At 35.1% G+C, this 21,889-nt stretch overlaps 1 protein-coding gene across 2 annotated transcripts in view; it reads right to left on the bottom strand.

Annotated features, from left to right (window-relative positions):
* SATB2 (SATB homeobox 2) overlaps positions 1-20,834 on the bottom strand; it is a 154,756-nt gene extending 133,922 nt beyond the window's left edge. The window contains exon 1 of one of the 2 annotated variants that reach the window (XM_070956822.1): positions 20,651-20,834. In XM_070956822.1, coding sequence (XP_070812923.1) covers positions 20,651-20,819 — 169 coding nt within the window. In that variant the 5' untranslated portion in view covers positions 20,820-20,834. The remainder of the gene's footprint in view (positions 1-20,650) is intronic. The other variant, XM_070956821.1, reaches the window with a different exon arrangement.
* Between the last annotated feature and the right edge of the window lie 1,055 nt (positions 20,835-21,889).

Below are 21,889 nucleotides of genomic sequence, written 5' to 3'. Positions count from 1 at the left end.
ATTCATTCATTCATTCATTCATTCATTTATAAATGTACATTTCTAAGACCAAGCACTTGCCAATGACTGGGGAACACTGAAGTACTAAGAACAGGGAGAAAAAATAAAAAATAGAAATAAAAAGTGGTCATTTTAGGAAAATGTATTGTGTGAAGTCAAGATATTCCCAACTGTAAAATGTATATCTTAAAAGTGGTCTATTAGGAAGGACCAATCAAGAAATATCAATCCGTTGGAATACCAGTGTTGGTAAAGGATTGAAAATACCTTGGACTACAAGAATAAATCATTGAATACTAGATGAAGTTAAACCAGAGTGCTCAAAGAAAGCAGTCATAATAAAGGTTCAATATTCTGGACACAAATCAATGGAAAAAACTCTGATTCATAAAAATTAAAAGCAATCAAAACAGGCCAACAGAAGATAAAGTAATTAGATGCTATTGCTGATGACACTAGCATGGGCTTATAAGAACTCAAAGAATGAATTGCTAAAAAACAGTCTTTGTAAAATGTCCATCGAATTACAAAGCATTGAAAGTGAATGAAACAAAATTTGCATATACATAAAGAAATTGCATTTTTAGGGGTTGTTTGAGGGGACCACTGTCTCTAATTATTTCTGCCCATTGCACCGAATCTGGTAGGGTAGACATGCTCCAGGTCTTGTTTCTGAAACAGTGCCATCTAGTGGGATCCAGGAAGCATGTTTTCTCTGTTGTAGCATCTGTCAGAAAGTAAGAGCAGCCCTGTTGGCCTATGGAAAAACGCTGAAGAACCTTTTCTCCAGACACTGAGGCTAGGCTGTTCCATCATATTTTTAGGGACTTTATTGTAATGCTATTTTATTAGTTATTGATTTAGTTTTTGGACTGTGAACTGCCTAGAGCAGTGACGGCTAGCCTTTTTGTCGTCACGTGCATACCAGCACCCATAATGCAATGTGACCCCCTGTACATCCGTGCACGACCCTCCCATACCCCTGTGCATGCAGACCTGCGCATGCACCCCAGCCCTCCGATGTGTGCATTCTCCACGCATGCACCACAGCCCCCCCGCGCATCCGTGCCCCCAGCGCCCCGTTTTGGGCTTGGAAAGCCTCCTGCACCAATCTGGAATCCACAACATAGCGGGCAGCTACTTCTGGCCAGTCGCTCCCTTGTGCCTGCCTGCTTGTCTTGCCGCCGCAGGGGTGGCCACCTCACAGTGCAGTTAATTAGGCAAGCCATGCACCCCACCGCGCAGGCCATGCCGGAAAATGCCCAACTGACTCTGCAGAGCTGCACAGCTGAGCATCGGGCATCCCGGATGCACAGCTGAGTATCAGGCATCTTGCTTCTCTTGCACTGGCTGCCACCATGCATACATTTGATTGGCACTCCAACAGGGCTTCCCATGGAGCATGGCTGCAGTCACTGGCACCATGGATGTTCCCACCACCACCAGGACCTTCTCCCCCCCCTCCGGTAAGTCAAACCCTTTGACAGCGAGGCTGGCAGGAGGAGGAAGAGGAGGAGGAGGAGCTGCTGCTGCCTCTGCAAGGAGGCAGCAGTGCCGGCAAAGAGACGGCAGCGCTTTGCCAGTGCGAATTGCCTCCAATGTGGATCCCAGGCAGCACAGCTTTGAGGGGGGGCTTTCCTGATGGCAGCGGCCAGGTAGGCAGGCAGGCGGGTGCAGGGGAGCGACTGGCGGCAGCACTCCTGGCTGGGTGGATGTCCCAGGACTGCATGCAGGCGACAATGGCATGGCCGGTGCACACACGTGCTAAGAGGAGCTGCCCAGTGGGCATGTGTGCGCCAGGAAATGAGATTCTGGTTTCCGACATATGCATGCACACTGGTCAGCTAGTTTTCTGGTAACTGGCGTGCATGCGTGCACAACAATCAGCTCACCAGCTGATCTTCTGGTTTCTGGCACTGCCGCATGCATGAAGGCCAGCTGATCAGCGCACACGTATGCGCGCAAGTAACCAAAAGACTACCTGGATGGTGTGCATGCGTGCACCGGAAACACGCAAGAGGACTGGGTGATGCCATGCATGCCAGGCGACATGGTTCTGCATGCCACTTCCGGCATGCGTGCCATAGGTTCGCCATCCTGGGCCTAGAGTCAAAAGATGGCTATCAAACTCAATAAATAAATATTTTATAAATATGTTTTTAAATTATGTCCTACGATGCTGGAGTCAGAGTCTTTGTAATGCCTAACAAATATCTCAGCTGCAATTTGGAAAATTATTTGTTTCTAAATTTTAGATTTATGCTTAACATAAATGTCATTGCATGGATAGCAGAAGTACAGTCTTCACTAGAAACAACAAACCTTTCTGATTTATTAGGTATATTCTCATATCCTGGGAGTAAGCCAAAGACAATTTAAAATCTATTGGTAACTTGGATGTTCTGCCATACATATACAAAGTTTTAGATTCCCACACATCCTATAAAGAGAAAATAAAATGGAAAGTTAAAAAATATCCTGCCAACTATGTTGTTCTAATTGTTTATCTCTTGGCTTCAGTATTTCCCATCTGTAAACTAGGAATAAATTGGTTCTTTTAACCAATTTTTTTGCACCAACACTGGCCTTTTAGAGTATTCGTTGCAGTCTTTATTTGACACAGACATACACACCCACATATATACATACAGTTTATGTACATACATATAAAAGTAAAATTAAGTTTCCCTGTCTAGTTGTGTCTTACTGTAGGGGATGGTGTTCATCTCTGTTTCTGTTGTGGCTCCGTTGCCTGAGCCTGGGCTATCGACAGATGCAGACTCTGAGAGTGAGGGAGAGGAGTTGGCAAGGCCTCCCTCTCCAGGACCCTCCTCTCTGGCAATGCCTCCGGAGGACACCCAAGGCCAAGAGATAGGCCCAGAGCCAAGCACGTCCCCGCAGCCACAGATGGACAGCGACGAAGTAGATAAGTGCTGGCTGGATCCTCGGCAGCGGTGGAGGAAGAAGTGTGCGCAGCAGTGGGGAAGGCGTGCCAGAGATTAGCTGAGTCACTGGACCACACCCCACAGGTTATAAATGTGGGTGTGGTGGCCGGTTCAGTTTGTGACGAGCAAAAACTAGAAATAATCCATGATCTCTGCATTACTGGACTTCTGCCTGCCTTGTCGGACTGCATTTGGACTAATCCTTGTATTGTTGAAACCTTGCCTGCTTTATCGGAATGCTTGCAGTCTAATCTTTGTTTTGTGTGAGTAAAGTCTGAATTGGCAGCTAGCCACTGGGTTGCTGCCAGCTTTATCTTCAAAGATTTTGTTGTGTGGCTTATTAACTCCGGGCCATCTGTGGGGGTCCGTGTGTGGGACCGGGACAGAACAATTTCTTAGCTGAGGAGCCAGACTTGTCTGAAAACCCTTTCCATAGTCATGTGGCTAGCATGACTTTATCCTGAGGCACAAGGAAAGGTTACCTTCCCACCAAAATGGTGCCTATTTATCTACTCGCATTTGCATGCTTTCAAACTGGTAGGGGTGTGCGTGTGTGTGTGTGTGTGTGTGTGTGTGTGTATGCAAATATATATACATATCAGTGGTGGGTTTCAACCGGTGTTACCACTGGTTCGCTTCACACACACGCTTTGCGGCTGACAAGCTCAGCATCTTTAACCACTGAGCCATCACACCCCCTCTTGTTACTTTACACATGAGCAAAATACTTTCACTCATGCAGAAAGTACATTTTGAAGGAGTCTCCTGACACAATTTTTACCACACTTTATCAAGGAAGCAGTTTATGACCTGCCAAGCTTCTACTGGTCATCTAGGCTACCACCTCAATTTCAGAAGTTCTGAGACATACATAGAAGAAATCACCTCCATTTCATTCTGCGCAGGAACCTACAGTAGTGGCCAAAATTGTGGAAACCTTTTGGGAAAAGCGTATTTTCTAAAACTAGCTAATAACACCACTTTTTTTTTAGTAGTAGTAGTAGTACCATAAAATTATATAACTGCTATTAGAATAGCAGTTACAGTATAAAGAAGAAAAGTGAAACATGTAGAAAAAATGAGATGTACCAAAATTATCACCATAGAAAAAACGAGATATACAAAAATTATCATGTCAGTTAATACTTAGTTGGGTAACCTTTAGCATGAATTACGGCCTTACAATATCTTCCCAAGTCTTTTAGTTCTGCAGCTGTTATAATGTGAAGCCAAGATTGAATGATTCTTCTATTAACTGGGTTTTATTGCTGAGTCGCTTCTGACTAACAAGTTTCTTTAGTCGGCTCCATAGATTTTCAATTGGGTTAAGGTCTGGGCTATTCCCAGGCCATTCCAGCAGTAGAATGTGATTATCTTGAAACTCCAAAAAAAGTGGTGTTATTAGCCATCAAACCTCAAAAATACACTTTTCCCAAAAGGTTTCCACAATTTTGGCCACTACTGTAAATGCAGCTGCTCTGGGCAGAAGCAGTTCAGGCACCAGCAGTAGCTAATGGGAACATTGTTGTATGTGGCTGTGCAGCAAAGCAGCAAGAACTAAGATGGCAGACAGCAAGTTCTGGATTAATGAAGAGGGGAGGGGGGCTGCTTCAGGTACCAAATGGCATTTCTATCATGGGAGAGCAGACTGGCTGCCACATTTGAGAACATAAGGAAAATCCTGAGAAAAATTTGTCATGTGTTTGTTTAAAATTAGTTTATAAAACCTGAAAAATCTGTTAAATTTAAAGAACATTCCCTACATAGCACATTTACTATAAATATTAGTATTCATATATTTTCTATAATATTTATATGAAATGATTTGTTATTAAATCTCCTTAATGCTCAGGATTACAATTTTAAAATTAATTTATATTTCAGGCAAATATTGACAATAGTCATTATAAATAGAAAGAATGATATAGCAATGTACGTCTTAATTACCCTATGACATTGTTATCAAAGTAAAAGCTCCTTGCCTCTTAGTATAAATACCCAAATTCAAATTCTTATTAAAAACAGTTTGCTCCTGACATACATCTTAAATGAAGGGCAAACCTATTGCAACCCTGGGGCTGCATTTAGTCCTTGAAATTATTTTTGTAATCCCCAGAGCCCCATCCAACTGTGATTACAGAAAACTGCTATTTTACATCAGGAAATCCTTGAAAATTGTAGCATAAGCCCTAACAGGGTTTTGAATAGCAAAGAAAAAAGGAAAATTCCCACTGTACAACACTGCTGACTTTACCGCATCAGGGTTCCTCCATGCAACTCTCAGTTTCCCACAGAAGGCAGCTTACTCTGGCACCCTAGATTGTTCATTGACATTTTTATTTCATTGTTAGTGATGGATATAGAGATGGGAGCAAACATCCACTATAGAATAGCTTGGAGCTCTTTATTTACTTGGCTGTCATCAGCCTTCTGGTTGCCCATTACTATTTGTATCAGTTAATTGATCTCCATTAGCCAGTAAAGCTACTTTAAATAATAGCACATATAAAAATGAATGTCTTATGTAGCCATAAGGAAGTGTTTTTGTTTAATTTGAGTTGAAACAAACTTTTAATTGTTTCAGCCCGGGTAAACTACTAAAGCTTTCCAGCCATAGGTGCCCTTCCATCAGACTTCAAGAAAACCTTTGCAAACAATCAATGCATACTTATTGCAAGAATAATCTATTCCTATCTAACAATCTGATGTTTGTTTATGGGGAGGGAGGGGGGGAGTAGAAAGGAAAAAAGGCAAAGGATCTCAAGAGAAGATCTTGATTTATAGTTAATTGGAATCCATACAGTTCATTACAATTCTTATAAATACTTTGAATACTTCACTATATTTAATCAAATGATCCACTTTACTGCTTTTTTTATAGAATCCAAAAGTAGAATCAGGGGTGGGATTCAGCCGGTTCAGACCAGTTCAAGTGAATTGCTAGTTCTGACGATCAGCTGGCCCCACCCACCCAACCCCGCCCTATCCTGTCCTATCCTGTCCTTCTTTCTGGCTCAGCTGATTCACGTGGCACAGCTGATTTCCACACCTCCACTGTTCTACTTACTGGGGCTGCCCTAGTAGGTAAGCAGCTGAGCTTCAAATTGCTATATTTTGAATGCTGCGCGCAAGCGCACACACACGAACAAAGTATGCATTCACCAAACCAGTTGTTAAACCAGTTGTAGCGCACCACTGAGTAGAACCTGATGAAAACACAAGTCATGATCAAGAAATGCTACTGGAGCCAGAGGGAGAGGGGGAGAACATCCATGGGTAAAATAGATATAAACAAAAGCTTAGTAATTCATAACTTAATTGTGTCCAAAACCTAAGATTTGTTCCAGTTCCTTTCCTTATTCTGATTTAGTGCCACTACTTCAAAACTAGGAAATGCAACACATTTGCCACAAAAGATAGTCCTCAACTTATAACAGGCTACTTAACAACTTAACAATTTATGACAGACTAAAAAAAGTTATTCATCCTCAAAGTTATAACTGCCGTTTTTCCACCTCACAAGTCATACAATTGTATTTGGGGTATTTGGCAACTGGCTCACATTTATAACTGGTTTCAGCATCTTGAGATGTCATTTTACAACATTTTCTTGCTGTTTTCCAGCAAGAAAAATGCCCATTACATAAGCTGGATTTGGACTTGTGCCCACGTGATTCATTTAACAACTTCAGTAAGTCACTTATGATGTCATATAAATATTTTGCAAAATCAAGTCCAGTCACATAGTGACTCAGTTTATGACTGCAACAACTTACAACTAAAATTTCAGGTTCAATTACGGCAGTAAGTCAAGGACTGCAGTACCTATAGTCTAGTACTAACCCTATTAGTACCGGCGTTCCCAACCCCCCGTCTGGCAGTGGTGGCAATTTTGGCAGTTTTGGCATGAGGGGAATGGTTTCACACATGCAGCCTAAATCCAATACATGCGCAAATGAAGCTTCACACACTCGCCCACTGCTTCAGCAACACAGTTCCCAACAGGCCATGGCCTGGTAGCAGGCCGCTGCCCAGAGGGTGGGGATTCCTGTATTAGTATGTCCCATATATTAATCACTTTTCCTTGCTATCTCAGTTGTTCTAGCTTGAGCTGTAGCTTTATTATCTCTTCTTTTCTCACATTATTGTTCTAAACCGATGATTGTCTCCAGAGAATTCAGCTAGATTATATTTGAGGAAGGAAGGAAAAAAATAAACAATCTTGGTACTTAAAATGAAGCCCTGGTTTGAAGATAAACTTCTTTCAATTCTTCAGCAGCCATCAGGCACAATAATCTTCAGAGTTTGGTATATATTATATATTGATTATGCCTAAGAATGCATAGTAAAAATATACAATAATTGTATATGAAAAAGTATTTTATGTTTTCAAAATGTACCAGCTCAAATAATTAGATTTCTATATTCTTGCCCAGGAAGCATGAAATCCTCTGCCTTATATATATAAAAAAAAGTCAAAATGTTTCAGCATAAGGTACCCAAGGTACTTAATCTCCCTTAATATTTGTAAACATGTTGCTTGTTAATTTTCATTTTTAAAAAACCCTTAAGTAAGTCTACAAATTTCAAATTAACTGCAACTTTGATCACTATGCACTTTTTTTTTTGCCTTAGGATCTGAACCATCAATCTAGTACACCAATAGTTGCATAATACAACTAAGCTAGTTGCATAGACTACCTTTGTTCAGTAATTTATATTTATTATTCTCCTTATATGACCTGACTTCAAAAGATTATAGATTATGAGATAAATTATATTCTGAAAATTGTTTTTAACTAAGTAAACCATAAGCTTTTACATGTCTTCTTCGCAAGAAGTCTATTACACTATTAAGTTGTATTCAACAATATAGCCCCCTCAGTCTTCTTCTCCATGGTTGGTGAATACTCTTCAGCAGACTACAGGGCACAATGAGTGCAGAATGGAGAAAGAAAAAGTTAACTATCATTACCAAAGCAGCAAATGTTTATATATCATTAAATTTAACCTATTCTGCAGATATTCCATGTAATATCAGATTTAACTAACATGCCACTGACTCTGTACACATACATATTTCTTCCATATAAGTACATTTACTTCCTGTGATGTTTATAAATTGTCTCATGTATCTGAGACAACAAACATATCAATATTAAATAACATGCTATTCTCTCATGGTATTTCTGGGGACTATGTGGTTCATCAATGTCGAAAACTAAGATGACAGATCTTTGTTCATATACAGGTATGCCACTTCTTGTATGTGTGGTCATTCATTTAAATCTCCCTATCTTTCATGTTCATTACAACTTTGAAAGGTACTATTTCTATTCCCTGACCGCATTTGAGTAGATTCTAAAGTCATTCATTGGGAAATGCCATTATATCCTTGTACCAGGGGTGAAATCTAAAAAATTTTGCTACCGGTTCTGTGGGCATGGCTTAATTAGTGGGTGTGGCTTGGTGATAAAGTGACTGGGTGGGCGTGGCCAAGTCAATGTCACTTCTTTGCCCTTTTTTAACCTACAAAACACAACACAACACAACTGGCTCACCCACAATGTAAAAGCAGCTGTGCTAGACCCAAAATGGCCCCTACAACAAGCAGGAACTTCACACAGCCACAAAAAGCCCAAAAAAATCAACTTTCACACTTTACACACACACAATTCCACATACAGCTTTGTGAGATTTTGTGTGTTTGTGTAGTTAGAGTGAAACACTACAGAAACACACTAAATCTCAGAAAGCTGCACAAATATTATTTTATTTTAATTTATTTTTATTTTTATATAAAAGCAGCTAAATTTAAAACTTCCTAAACTTTAAATGGCTAGGTCTAAAAAAAGAACAACTAAAAAAAAAAACCAATTAACTATTTTTTTTAAAGCTCCCAAAGGGGGAAAAAAACTTATCCAATAGAACAGGGGTCTCCAACCTTGGCAACTTTAAGGCTTGTGGACTTCAACTCCCAGAATTCCTTAGCCAGCTTTGCTGGGAGTTGAAGTCCACAAGTCTTAAAGTTGCCAAGGCAGGAAGGCAGGCAGATAGAGCTGCTCACCGATGAGCTTGATTGCAGGCAGGGAGATTCAGTTGCTTGCTGATGCAATGGATTGCAGGTATTACAGCAAGCAAAGCAAGGCAGGCGTTGCGACCAGCAGCTAAGGTAAGCAAGGTGGAGGCTGGGGGGGGGGAGGGATTTTTGCTACCAGTTAGCAGGCAACTCAACTGGGATCGTCAGAGCTTGGCTCATCAGAGCCATTTAAAAGAAAAAAAGGCTCTGATGATCTCACGGCTCAGCTGGGCATGGGGGGCAGGGGCAGGGATTTTTGCTACCGGTTCTCCGAACTGCCCGCCGCCATCGCTACCTACTCGCCTGAGCCGGTCTGAACCGGGAGCATTTCACCCTTGCCTTGTACTGCAATGGACTTTTATAAAGAATAGAAAAGGCTTTTTAGAAAATGCACATATTACATAAGTTCATTCTCAAAAAAGTATTCAGCCCAAAGTTTGGAAGGGACATTATTATTGTAATGTTATTATATGTAACATTATTGCATCAATATTTATCATTTACTTTATTAATTTATTGCTTTTATTAATGCATATACGATCAACTTTTACTACCATTCTGTGTACTTTTCTTTCAACTGAAATCTCTTCCAGACATACTGAGCTCAGATTCAGTAGTAGCAATGGCATATTATTGGGAACATTTTGACGGTCTAACTCAAATAATTGTTTTCAGACATAAACTTTTCAGTAGGGGGAAGTAAACCATACAATGTGGCTGCAAAAATTAATCCAAATAGCTGGAAAAGATCTATTTAGTGTATTAGTTTAAATTCTTGTTATTCCTCTGTTCATGTAGCTGAGGGCATATTTCCTAACTTTCCTCTACATATGCACATAAAATTTCTGATTACTCCTAAGATTTCCTCACATAGCATAGCCAAATTTTCAGGGACTTTAGGAATCTACAGAGAGAAAAGTTGAGGTATGGAAGTCCATTTCATTAATGTGAATATTTCAGTCATGAAAGAAAAGTTGAGAATCAAACCAGAAATATAGCTTAGGAACATAATGTAGTTTTGTATCCATTTTTTATAAAATGGCTATGAATGCTCCGATTGCAAAAAACAAAGAAAAAAAAACTATACAGACAATAGGAAGCGTCTCAGTTCAGCACAAACCTGAATATTTCACTCTACTTTAGCATCTGAAAAACAGCAATTCCTAAAACCTTGTCCACATCTGTGAATGCAAGTAACATATTTTCTACTATAAATAAAATTTTAGTTAACAAGATGAGATAAAGTAAACCTACTTCAGTTTCTCTGCATTTTCTCAAGGTCTAAAAATTGGTAATGTGACAGATCCATCTCATTTTTCTTAGTGATGTTTTTATTATTCTTTCACTCAATTAAAGCAGAAATGGATATTGCATCTTCTGACTGTATAATTGTTATTGTAATCTGTTTTCTATCACTGCTTGGGAAATTGGTCCAAAACAACATAAACTATTGACAGCCTCAAAATACAAGTCATTTTCTTTTACTATAATATTTAAGGAGACATCTATCATGGTACTCAGCTCATATGCAAGGATTATAGTAAAAAAAGTTATTTGTAAATTGGGAAAATGCATTATGAAAGGCACCTTTTACTGCATAGTAATGCATAACCCAGAAATCAAAATTTTATTCCTTTAGCAAATACCATATAAAATATCGAATCTTAGAAATAAGCATATTAAGTTGTGACATAAAATGAACATATTACATAGGTTATTCACAAGGCATAAAACCAGCAATTATTAAGAAAAAATATCTAAATACAAAAAACTAATCCAACATATTTATATTGACTGAATTTCTACCTAGGAGCTGTTGTCAAATATAGCATCTCGGCAGTGTATGAATTTTAGGACCTAAATCTATATTTAGTCTAGTAAATACTAGGCCTACAGCTAGGGTATTATTTTGTTGTGTCATAGTAATCAACTAATAATAAAACTCTCAAAGATCTATTGTCTTCTAAATTGTAATATTAAATTCCAGAATATAAAAATCTCAAACCCAGCTTTGCTACATGTAATAAATAGCTAATAATGAAATGACTGAAAATAAGCTTTATTTATCAATGAATCTATTTAGTTAAAATGAAGGGCAAATGCCATAGTATAAAAAATTTGCATAAGGATCCTTTTTAGAATTGAAATATTTCATTTTGGCATAACACAATGTATTTCCATTGATTCACTCATAAACTTCAAAGGTACTGGCTTTGGCTATAATCCTAAGAAAATTTATTTGGAATCAAATTTCTTTTCATAGTAACACAGAATTGCATAAATTGTATTCCATTATTAATTTGCACAGATTGGTCAATTTGCACTTCCAACAATATTATATGTAGTCCATGCAAGCAAGTTAAACTGTACATGGATATACTTTCATATGGATGAATACATGACTAGGAGAGCAAAAAATATAAAACAATAATTCCAAAAGGAATAAGTATAAGCAGCAAATAAAATGTTGGGGAAGATGCCAGAAAATGTTATACTGCTTTAAGTATGACACAGTGGCTGACATTCTACTTTCCATGCACAATGAATGCAAAAGAAAGAATCATAAATTAAGACGAGAGTCCCCAAGCATTTTAAGGAGCCGATCAATTTTTGAAACTATGTTCTGGATGCCCCCTCAAAATGGCTATAGGAGTTGTCAGTTCATAAAATGGTAACACTGAGGACATCTTCTGTTTCAAAATAGTTATTTGGCAAACACTTATCTGCCATTCCCTTCAACAAGATAAAAGCCTATTGTCTCTGTTTAGTTTGGGTCTTTACAGGGCAGATGAGTATACTTTCAAAACACTTGGCTGTAGCTGATAGTTATTTCATTTTTAAAAACTCAGGTGATCTAGCAAGCTTGGCGAACACCATTTGTAGAAATACTGGCAATATTAAGATACAAGGCACTATATGTTTAACTTTTAAATTAATTTATTCTGTGCTCAGATACAAAAATTATCAGATGGAGATTACAGTCTTATTACCATTAGGAATCAGTATGGATATATTAGAACATGTTCTAATGCTCAAACTGTCACCTGCAAATGACATAAAAAAGCAAGTCATGGAACAGTAGTCATTTCTGTTCACTAAATGATTGGAAACTATTTGTAAATCAATTTATATCTTCCCTTTCCATGCTCTACTCCATAGACAGTTAGGGAACTGTCTGTAGTAAATTTGACATTGTGGCAAAGGAAGAACAAGAACTCTGCAAATTCCTATGGTATGAACAAAACACGGTCCCTGTTGTTAGCAAATAAACTTCCGTTCAAGACAGTTAATTTCTAACAATACAATATGCTTTAATACTTTAGAGCTAAAAAAGTCTTAATTCCCATTTTTACTGAGGCATATAAGCAATCCTTCCTGATCACAAGCAGTACTGTATTTCTATGTTTACTGAATTTTTTTCAGTGACTTCTACATCATTCACATGGCTACATTCAATTGTTTCATGGTATATTCAATGTTTCCTATATGATGACTGGATTAATCAAAACTATCTGTATTCTACTTTTATCAAAAATAGTTTTAAAAATACATATACAAAGAAAACATAAAGCAGTTATGTGATTTACAGGCTAATTATCAAAAGCATGGAGTCATTTCATAATACATCGCTGGTGAAATAACTTATATGAAATCGTTGTTTTTACAGTGTACAGATTTTCACTGAGGTCTTTACATTATGGTGAGACAGTCTTTGTTAAATTTCTACTATTTGTTCTTCTGTTGATGAGCAGTTAAAGAACTTAAACCTTAAAAAAGGACTCCAGAATAGAATATATTTAGAAAATAATTTACAAAGTACAAAAAAATAGAATACCATTTATTTATAGCGAAACTTATGGTTGTGACATTTTCATAATAATCACATAAAACATATATAAATTTTGCCAAAAACCAAATTATTAAGTACAATATGAAATATTTAAATCCCATAAATTTAAGTGTACCTAATTTCTTTAAATTATACTAAATACATTCCCACTTTACATTTTTCAGAATTCATCCTGGAGCTCAAGTTTATCAGTCACATATATAAATTGATGAAACAGCTTAAACTAGATTTTTCATATGATAAAGCATTTCAAAATGCTTGAATACACTGTTATCAAATACCCTAATGCTACATTTTCAGTTGTTGCAGGAAATATATACATATCATTAGATAATAATTATACATTACTTATCTAAACTACTTAGATTTGCAGAAATCAAGTTTGCAAAGTATTTGCATGTGCATATTAATTTTATTTTAAGTATTAGAAATTATAACATACCAAAAATATGCATATATTTCTATATGCATTTAATATAGAAAAAGGAGAATTGATTGTAAAATTTTCTTTCCAATTTAATTAAAGTTTCTTTTAAATGATATATTATTTCTCCCTAATTTCAAATAATTATATTGTTCGAAAAAAATGTATTATTAATAAAATAAAAGCAAAGAAACACCTACTTTCTTAATGATAACATCATTAATAGTAATCTTTTGGGAGGATAATTCATGCACATCAGTGATCTATTTTTAGGTGTTTTAAGTAGTTCCAAATAACTGAAGTTTATTCATATATATAATATATATGATAAATATTTAACACTCTATGATGAATACTTAACTTAAATATGGTAGGAAAATTCAGCATCGCAAAGATAATTAAATATATTTCTCTGAAATCATCAGCTTCTTGAATGTTTGTCAGTTGTGGCTTTGGGTCTTAAAACAGAGTTTCACTTATAGAATGTCTTCGTATGAAAGTGCATCTGTTTCTGTGGAGTTTATACAGTAGGAACCAATTAAAATAAGATTGATTCATCATTATCTCAGAAGGAAAAAAAGAGTTACATTTTGAAACAGACACTATGGTTGAAAGTCAATATCCTCCAGAAAGATAATGCTTTCAATTCTTCTTTCACTCAAACCTATATACAAGAGTTGTACCAGAAACCTAATAAGGATTTTCAAACAACTTAGTTTTAATAGCAGAAGATGTTGAGGTTTAATATATAGAACTACAAAACAATTACCAGCCTTTCCCCAGCAAATAACTCTATCAACTTTAAGTCAGCTAATGTTATTTTACATGTAATTAAGTGATGTTGAACAACATTGAATGAACTACCTACTCACATATAAGACTAAAATTTTCCAAGTCTTAATTTACAGGTATTCCCAACTGTAGCATGTTTTTTAAAAAATGCATTGCTAATTATAACTATTCATTATTTATTATTAAACAATAATTTACTCGTATATTATTATACCCTTACTTATTTATTAAAGTTATTATATTGCATATTTATTAACCTGGGTTATTTATTATACTACAAACCGGGAAAGATATTATTTTATTTTATTTTTTTCAAATAATTCCATTTTTATTTTTAACTTTGGAAATAATAAATTAATTATTAACTCAGAATATTTATTTGTTTGTTTTATTATTTCCATCCCACCTTTATTATTTGTATAAATAACTCAAGGCCAACATACCAATACTCCTTCCTCCTTCTATTTTCGCCACAACAACAACCCTGTGAGGTGAGTTGGACTGACAGAGAGTGACAGGCCTAAAGTCACCCAGCCAGCCTTGATTTTGCTTTTAAAACAACACTTCCCTGTCTCTGAACTTCTTCACATAAATTAACAAGATTGACTAAATAATACAACTTCCTAGACTATTTTCCCTCCTCTTAACTTTCAGCTGACATTATTTCAATTTCAGTTCAAGGAATTTGCACTACTGAAACATATGTCTTATACTGATACTAATATATCCATATTTACCCAAGTTAAACATACATTAGACATACATGTTATAGAGAAATGCATATATTGCCTACATCTACATAACAGGTTTTCAGCAAATAAACTCTCATAGCCATCATTTTAAAAAGTAATTGTCTTAAATGTGTGCCTTTCTGCAAGACTGAAGGACAAAGTTTTCATCTATAACAAGTCTAACTGCATGTACTTCACTAGGGAACAAATCAGTCCAACATCCTACCAAGTACTTAAATATAAGAAGAGGGATTGAATGGAAACAAATTAGTATAGCAAATCTTATTACTTTAATGGAACTTACTTCCAAGTACATACATAAGAACATATTTTCCTTCTTCACACAGTTTAAAAGAACTCTATCAATTATGCTCATTTCCCAATGAAATAATTGTGAGAAAGAAAGAAAAAAAAAGAAAGAGAGAGAGAGAGAAAGGAAGGAAGGAAGGAAGGAAGGAAGGAAGGAAGGAAGGAAGGAAGAAAGAAAGAAAGAAAGAAAGAAAGAAAGAAAGAAAGAAAGAAAGAAAGAAAGAAAGAAAGAAAAAGAATAGTATCACAAATTTAAATACTATATATCTATAATGTTCTGAGTATACTTTTTCCCAATGAAGTCATCATTTCTAAACAACTACAGTACTTACATTCTATATAAAACTGTAATCTATTCAGAATGCATTCTCACATCTACTTTTAGAGGTGAGGCTGGATTCCTTGTTTTTTCCTTCACTACACTGACTTTGTTATTAGTTTATATAATGGCATCGGCCATTCTCTTCTTCATCAAGCTAATCTTTTTGTCTTTGAAGCAAATAAATAAATAGCATTACAACTCATGTTGATGGATGTTTGAAATCCATCAAAGTTATAACTTTATGTAAAGTATTTCAGAATATGTGTTCCAAAATTATGTAAAACACCAGTCCCAGGTTCTTTATTGGATTATACAGTATGCTCAGTCAGAATATAGAACTGCATAATCTTGAAACTAAAAGACCAAATTCTGAAGCCAACAAAAGAGCTATATTCTTATGAGAAGACAAAATATGTTGAGATAGTTGACTCCAAAAATAAATCTCAATGATCATAAATTCTGATTTCTTAAAATATTCAATTTCTAACTTACTAAACAGCTTATTATTTCCCAATTATTTTGAAGATTTTAATTTTGACTATTAACACTGTAAAATAAACAGGTTTTACAATATTTTAAATTGATATTATGTTTAAAAAGCACTACAATTTCAGGTTTATGTAAACCACATATATTCCAAAATCAAGCAATAATAAAAATCTGTTACAATGGCTAAAACTAGATTACTTTTCTATTGCATTATACAGTACTTGCTACACATATAAAACAATACCAACAGGAGAAAAACTGAAAGCTTCAGCACTATAGTGTTATTGCCACTCAGTTGCAAAAGCAACTTTATTTGCGAGAAAAGTATATTAACAATTGTCATCAATATTATTCCATTAACACATTAGAACATCCTCATCACTATAGAATCCATCTTAATGTTTCAATGAAAAGCTAACTGTGATTTTCCCCTCATGACCCTTGCAACCATAATAAAAGATAATAACAAATTCCCTATGCCCAGTTCTACTAGATACAGCATTAATCTTTGAAACATAAAGATTTCAACAATGACATGCTAGGTCTTAAAACAAAAACTGAAATCCTATTTGGTACTATGCAACACTGAATTCATTGTTAAGTAAACTGTATAAGCTTGATGTTTTCCTGCTAAGCCAGTTTGAGAAATATATACATACACTGAATAGAAATAGGCTGGCTTCCAGCCTAGATATCCTTAGAATACAACCACTAAAAAGAATGGCATTTAAATTAGTCATGATAAACTCACTGAATTCACTGGACTGATTTAATAAGTATCAATGTGACTGGATCTGACCTTCAATAAGCTTATCATCTATGTTAAAAATATCAAATTTGATTGAACATGTGAACTATATGATATACTAACTTTGAAATATATTGAGAAACTACAGAACACTACTTTTCATTCAAACATTCACCCACTAGATATCTCTTTAAGCAAAACCTATACTTTCTAAATCAGTCTAAAAATATATACAAGACCTGATAATATGTGGATTTCAGCCTTATAATACAACTCAAGAAACAAACTGAATGAATCAAGTATGAAAATAGATAGTATAACATGTCAACTTCAGATTTATGCACTCTGTTTCTTAGATCTGATGTTGGCATGTTATACTATTTTTCTGTATTTAACTTAGGAACAAAATAAGAGATTTAATTTTAAGGCAACTTAGCGATTTTTACAGACCTCATTTCTAAATTAATGAGATGACGATCACAGTCTTATTAAGGTTTTAAAACACTAATAAAGATAAACGTACATAAAAACTGACGAGTCATGAACAGATAATTTTATTCAGCATTTTTAGAAATCTGAGTTTCCTGGCCATTAATCGTCCTTTTCTTTTCTTCAAAATCCTTATGGAGCAAATTAGTAACTGAGAGAAGACGCCAATTCTAGTAAGTGAATGTTACCCAGCAGGGATATAAAGCTGTCAACACCCCAGAGCTCTTGCTTGCTTTAACCTCTCTCCCAGGCGTCATATGTATTTTAAAGAGATATTTGCTTTTTTCTCCCACAGACTTACTATAAATCCTGCCAATCATGAACATATTACAGCATTTCTGTTTTATTACATAGATGGTTAAAACAGAGCATCTAGGAATTGCAATGCTAGAATACCAGAAGAAAGGGGAGGCAAAAAGAAAAGCAGCAGCTAATCTTGACTAGTTCTACTGAAATTAATATTGTAAAAGATAAGATGTGTTAACTCAAAAACACATGATTTGCCATTAGCAACAAAAGTTTTCTGTAATTTTTCTCTACATCTCAAAATAAAAATTTGAAAAAGGATATGCCACAAGTTCATGTTCAGAGATATGCATCTTAACATAACTAATGTTATAATCTTAGGTCTGCACAAATAATATTTGGAGGGATAAAGAAAAGAGTGTGCTTTAAAATCGTATGGGAAGTATCAATGGGCTTTTTTGTTTTCCCCAACAGAAATAAGATAATTACAGTCTGGTGATCCTTAAAAAAACTACAGTACTATTTTAAGAACTTGTAATTTTCCTAAATTATGTATTATATTTAAAACTAAGTAATTATACTTGGACAATCTCAAGAGATGTTTTTATTGTTTTACATACCAAATATTCCTTCAGTGTAGCAAGATTCCTTAGTTTACTCCTTTCTCTAAACCGCTTTCCCTTTCTGTTATAATTTACTATCTTCAAAACTATAAAATTCAGATTAAGCATGTTGTAATGCACATGGCAGCATATATACTTGTAGCAATTTATTTTTAAAAATGGATGTCTTCACAAATATTGGGTTGTATTGTAATTAAAAGGATAAATTTATTCTATAAAAATGCACTATTTGAAACAAGGCAATCTTTTTCAATAATTTATGCTTAATTCTATGAAGAGATTTGTTGATCATTTTTACAAAGTAAACTTTTGAAGCATAATAACATGAAGATTTTATAAGACAGAAAGTTTTACAGCATCTAAAATAAAATTTACATCAATTTTATCTATCACCCACTTCCTAAGATGGTCTAATTTAACTATTTTAATATATAATTGCCTTAGTATTTAGTGTAATAGAATTAAGAATGTTTTTTGAAATTATTCTTAGTGCCTTCCATTCAATTGGCAAGCAGGTGCTACAATTACAAGAACCTGCATTAAACAGAACGTTAATACTATAATATAGTTTATTAATTTAAAACAATTAGCATTGCATGAAAAGATAAGTTCTTAGAAGATGACCCTGAGAAATGAATAAAATGAATAAAATTCAATCTCTTGTCACACTTGATATCATTACCATTTATTGAGAATTTTTGTGGCAAAGCCCTGTAGTAGTAAGGCAAGATTTGCAAACCCCTCCATAATATTTTTTAAAAATTAAAAACCTCTCATTCCGCAATGTATTTAACAGATCAACAGAAAGCAACAATGCAAACTTACAAACATTTCCTCAAAATAAATGTTCTTAATTTGTCCCATTCTCCTCCATGGCTCATTTTGAAACAGTTGCAAAAAGTATACCAAGCAACAAATCAATAACTGTTATTACTTTCATAGTTTTCAATAACTTATTTATTTTTTCTTATCTCTAAGATTACAATGATAAGAATACTAAAAACAACCCGATACATTCATCAAAGCTCTGAAACCATTGAATATTTTTTATCCAGTGCAAAAAACCATTTAAATTACCTAAGAATATATAAATAACTAAAATGGAGGACAAGGGAGACAGAATGAGAGACAGGTAAGATACAACTTTTCAGTAATCTTTAGCAATTACTAATCTCTACTGAACAGGAAAGCGAAGAATGCACACAAAATGGTTGAACTGTTAAAAAGGGTGCAATGGTGCTACACTGTACTTTTCTTATCAAAGAACCCAATATTTGTAAAGAGATCCATTTTTAATAAAGTGCTGAACGGTAAAAATGCTGTCATGTGCATTACAACATGCTTTATATTTAAGAGAACTATGAGTTTGCCATTATTATCTCCTTCTACTTTAGAAACTTCACCCAAAGATGACCTTGTTATAATGTCCACCTCCAAACCTAAAGCGACTGAAGTGAAAGATGAAGGAACTATGACATTCAAAAATGAAATATTTAAAGTAACTATATGTTGTAAAGGTTTTAAAATATTGATTACTGAAATGGCATTATTTAAAAGTATAAAATTATATAGAACATATGAAGTATCTATAATTATAATATCCAAACAACATAAGTGTTAAAATAGATATATACTTCTCCACACACACAAAATAGTTTTTCAAAAGAAAATAAAAAAATGATTTGGCTTATATATTTATTTTGCATTATATTTTACTTAGTGATACCAAACTATTATTTCTAAATGGATTAAGATTACAGATTTAGAAGGCCACCTGAACTCCTAAACTACATCTCACAAATCTCAACTGAATTAAACTAAGAACAGATAAAGAAATAATACACCAATTCCCTCTGAGTTTCTGTGACAAGTAAGACACAAGGTAAAGGGTTATGATATTTCTCCTCATATCCTTAATTAGTAAAATCGGTACACTCTTTTGTGATATTAAGTTATCTAAGATATTAACCTAGAATGGATTTTGAAATGACCTTTTTCTATATTTTAAAGATTTTGAAATCCTTCTAAGAATGAAATATAATGAAAAGTGTGAAATGCACAGAACGCATTTAACAAAAATAGAGAATTTTTGGGGCTAAATTAAGAGCCCCTTTTAATATAGTTTATTTAATGCAAGCCATTTCAGAATAAATAAAAAACTACATACGGGCTAAATACGTTGACATTGGTCCAAATATAGATATATAACTATTTAGAAGATAATGACAAGTACCCTTAAATAAAAGATGATCTACATTTTTTATGTATTCTGTTAAGACAAAGTGTTTAACAACTTTAAGCATTCCAGGAAAAAGAAGGCACTCTCTACTGCATCATAAAGAAGTTAACTCCAGATATAAAATGGCAAAGTGCCCAAGATATGCCACTTTCTACATAAGCCACTTTATTTAACCATAATGAGCCTATTGGTTACTGATGAGAGACATCAGTTAAAGTGGGCATTAACTGCTTGCCATTGACTTTCTTTCCGTAATCTTACACCAAGACACTCAAGCTACGCCAACCTGAACCCTGAGACCTTGTGCTATTATAACTCAGCCGCCAGACTGTTATGCATACATTAGTTCTGCTAGGTTTGTTACCTCCCACTGATTTGGTGACAGAACCATTGAGCCTCCCTCTGGCTCCCATAGGGCTGCCATTCTGTTCAAGCCTGGCCACCTTCACCGGGGGAGGACCTTTGACATCAGGGCTGCCGCTCCCTCTCTCTGGGCTATCCCTTAGGCAGGGACTTTCACTTCTCCGATCCATATTACTTTGAGTTGGAGACAACGTTCCCACAGGCAGGTCACAATAAAATGAGCAAGGACCTAAAAAGAGAAAGAGGGAGAAAGAAACAAACAAGAAATACCATTTCAGAAGCATCCAGATCAAGTGTCAATTAGTTACATCTACATTTAACTAGGAGAGTCCTTCAAGCAGAAATAACGGCAGCTGCTTGGCACAGTTTTGCACCTGATTTCTTAACATCTTCCTATGCTGCTTGGGGTACCGTCAGCTAACGAGTATCTTACACGTTATCTTTTAGAGAACTTGGTCGTTCATTTAACTTTGGCTTTATAAACCTTACTATTATCAGAACTATTTACCTGTTCCAGTTTCTCTTTTAGAAAAAGAATGCAATTTATAAAAGCCGTGGACTCGGCAAACAAATGTGTTAATAAGAAAGCCTAAGCTTTAAAAGAGATAATGCATTTCAGATACAATAACTCATGAACCAATATAGTCATCCAGTTAGATAGCTAACGCATTTCAATAGAATAGAATAGAATTCTTTATTGGGCAAGTGTGATTGGACACACAAGGAATTTGTCTTCTGTGGATAAGTTTTCAGTCTTATAAGATTGAATAAGATTGATCTTATTCTGGATAAAGTCTGAAGAAATAAGCAGCAAATATATAACACCAGCTAAAAGTACTTAAGAATGTAGCCCCACTTTCAAACTATTAAACAAACCTTTAAAAACAGCATATATTTGCTATCTTTTCCGTTTGTAAACACTTGCTAAGTAATAGGGATGTTAGGCTAACCTTTGATTCGTCTGTTGATTTGTTTTTTGTTTTGCAAAGAAAAAATAGTTTCGCTCAGAAGGGGGGAAAAAGCGTTTTTCCTCCTCGAGTATTTCTCCTCATATGCCTATAATCCTAGAGCCGATTTAGAATTTTGTGTTGAAATGCTATCTCAAACAGATTGCGTTTTCAAGCTTCACTACACAACGTAGGGTGGGGGAGACAGCATAAGAGCGATTTAGAGTTACACAGAAACAAATAAAATGGAGTAACATATCACATTGAAACTTCAACCTGAAGCAACTCAAGTC

Source organism: Pituophis catenifer, unplaced genomic scaffold, assembly GCF_029215685.1.
Source record: "Pituophis catenifer annectens isolate HBS135680 unplaced genomic scaffold, rPitCat1.0.hap2 SCAF_1, whole genome shotgun sequence".
Lineage (NCBI taxonomy): Eukaryota > Metazoa > Chordata > Lepidosauria > Squamata > Colubridae > Pituophis > Pituophis catenifer.
The sequence above is the reverse complement of the archived record's forward strand: the minus strand, read 5'-3'. Positions and strand labels throughout refer to the sequence as shown.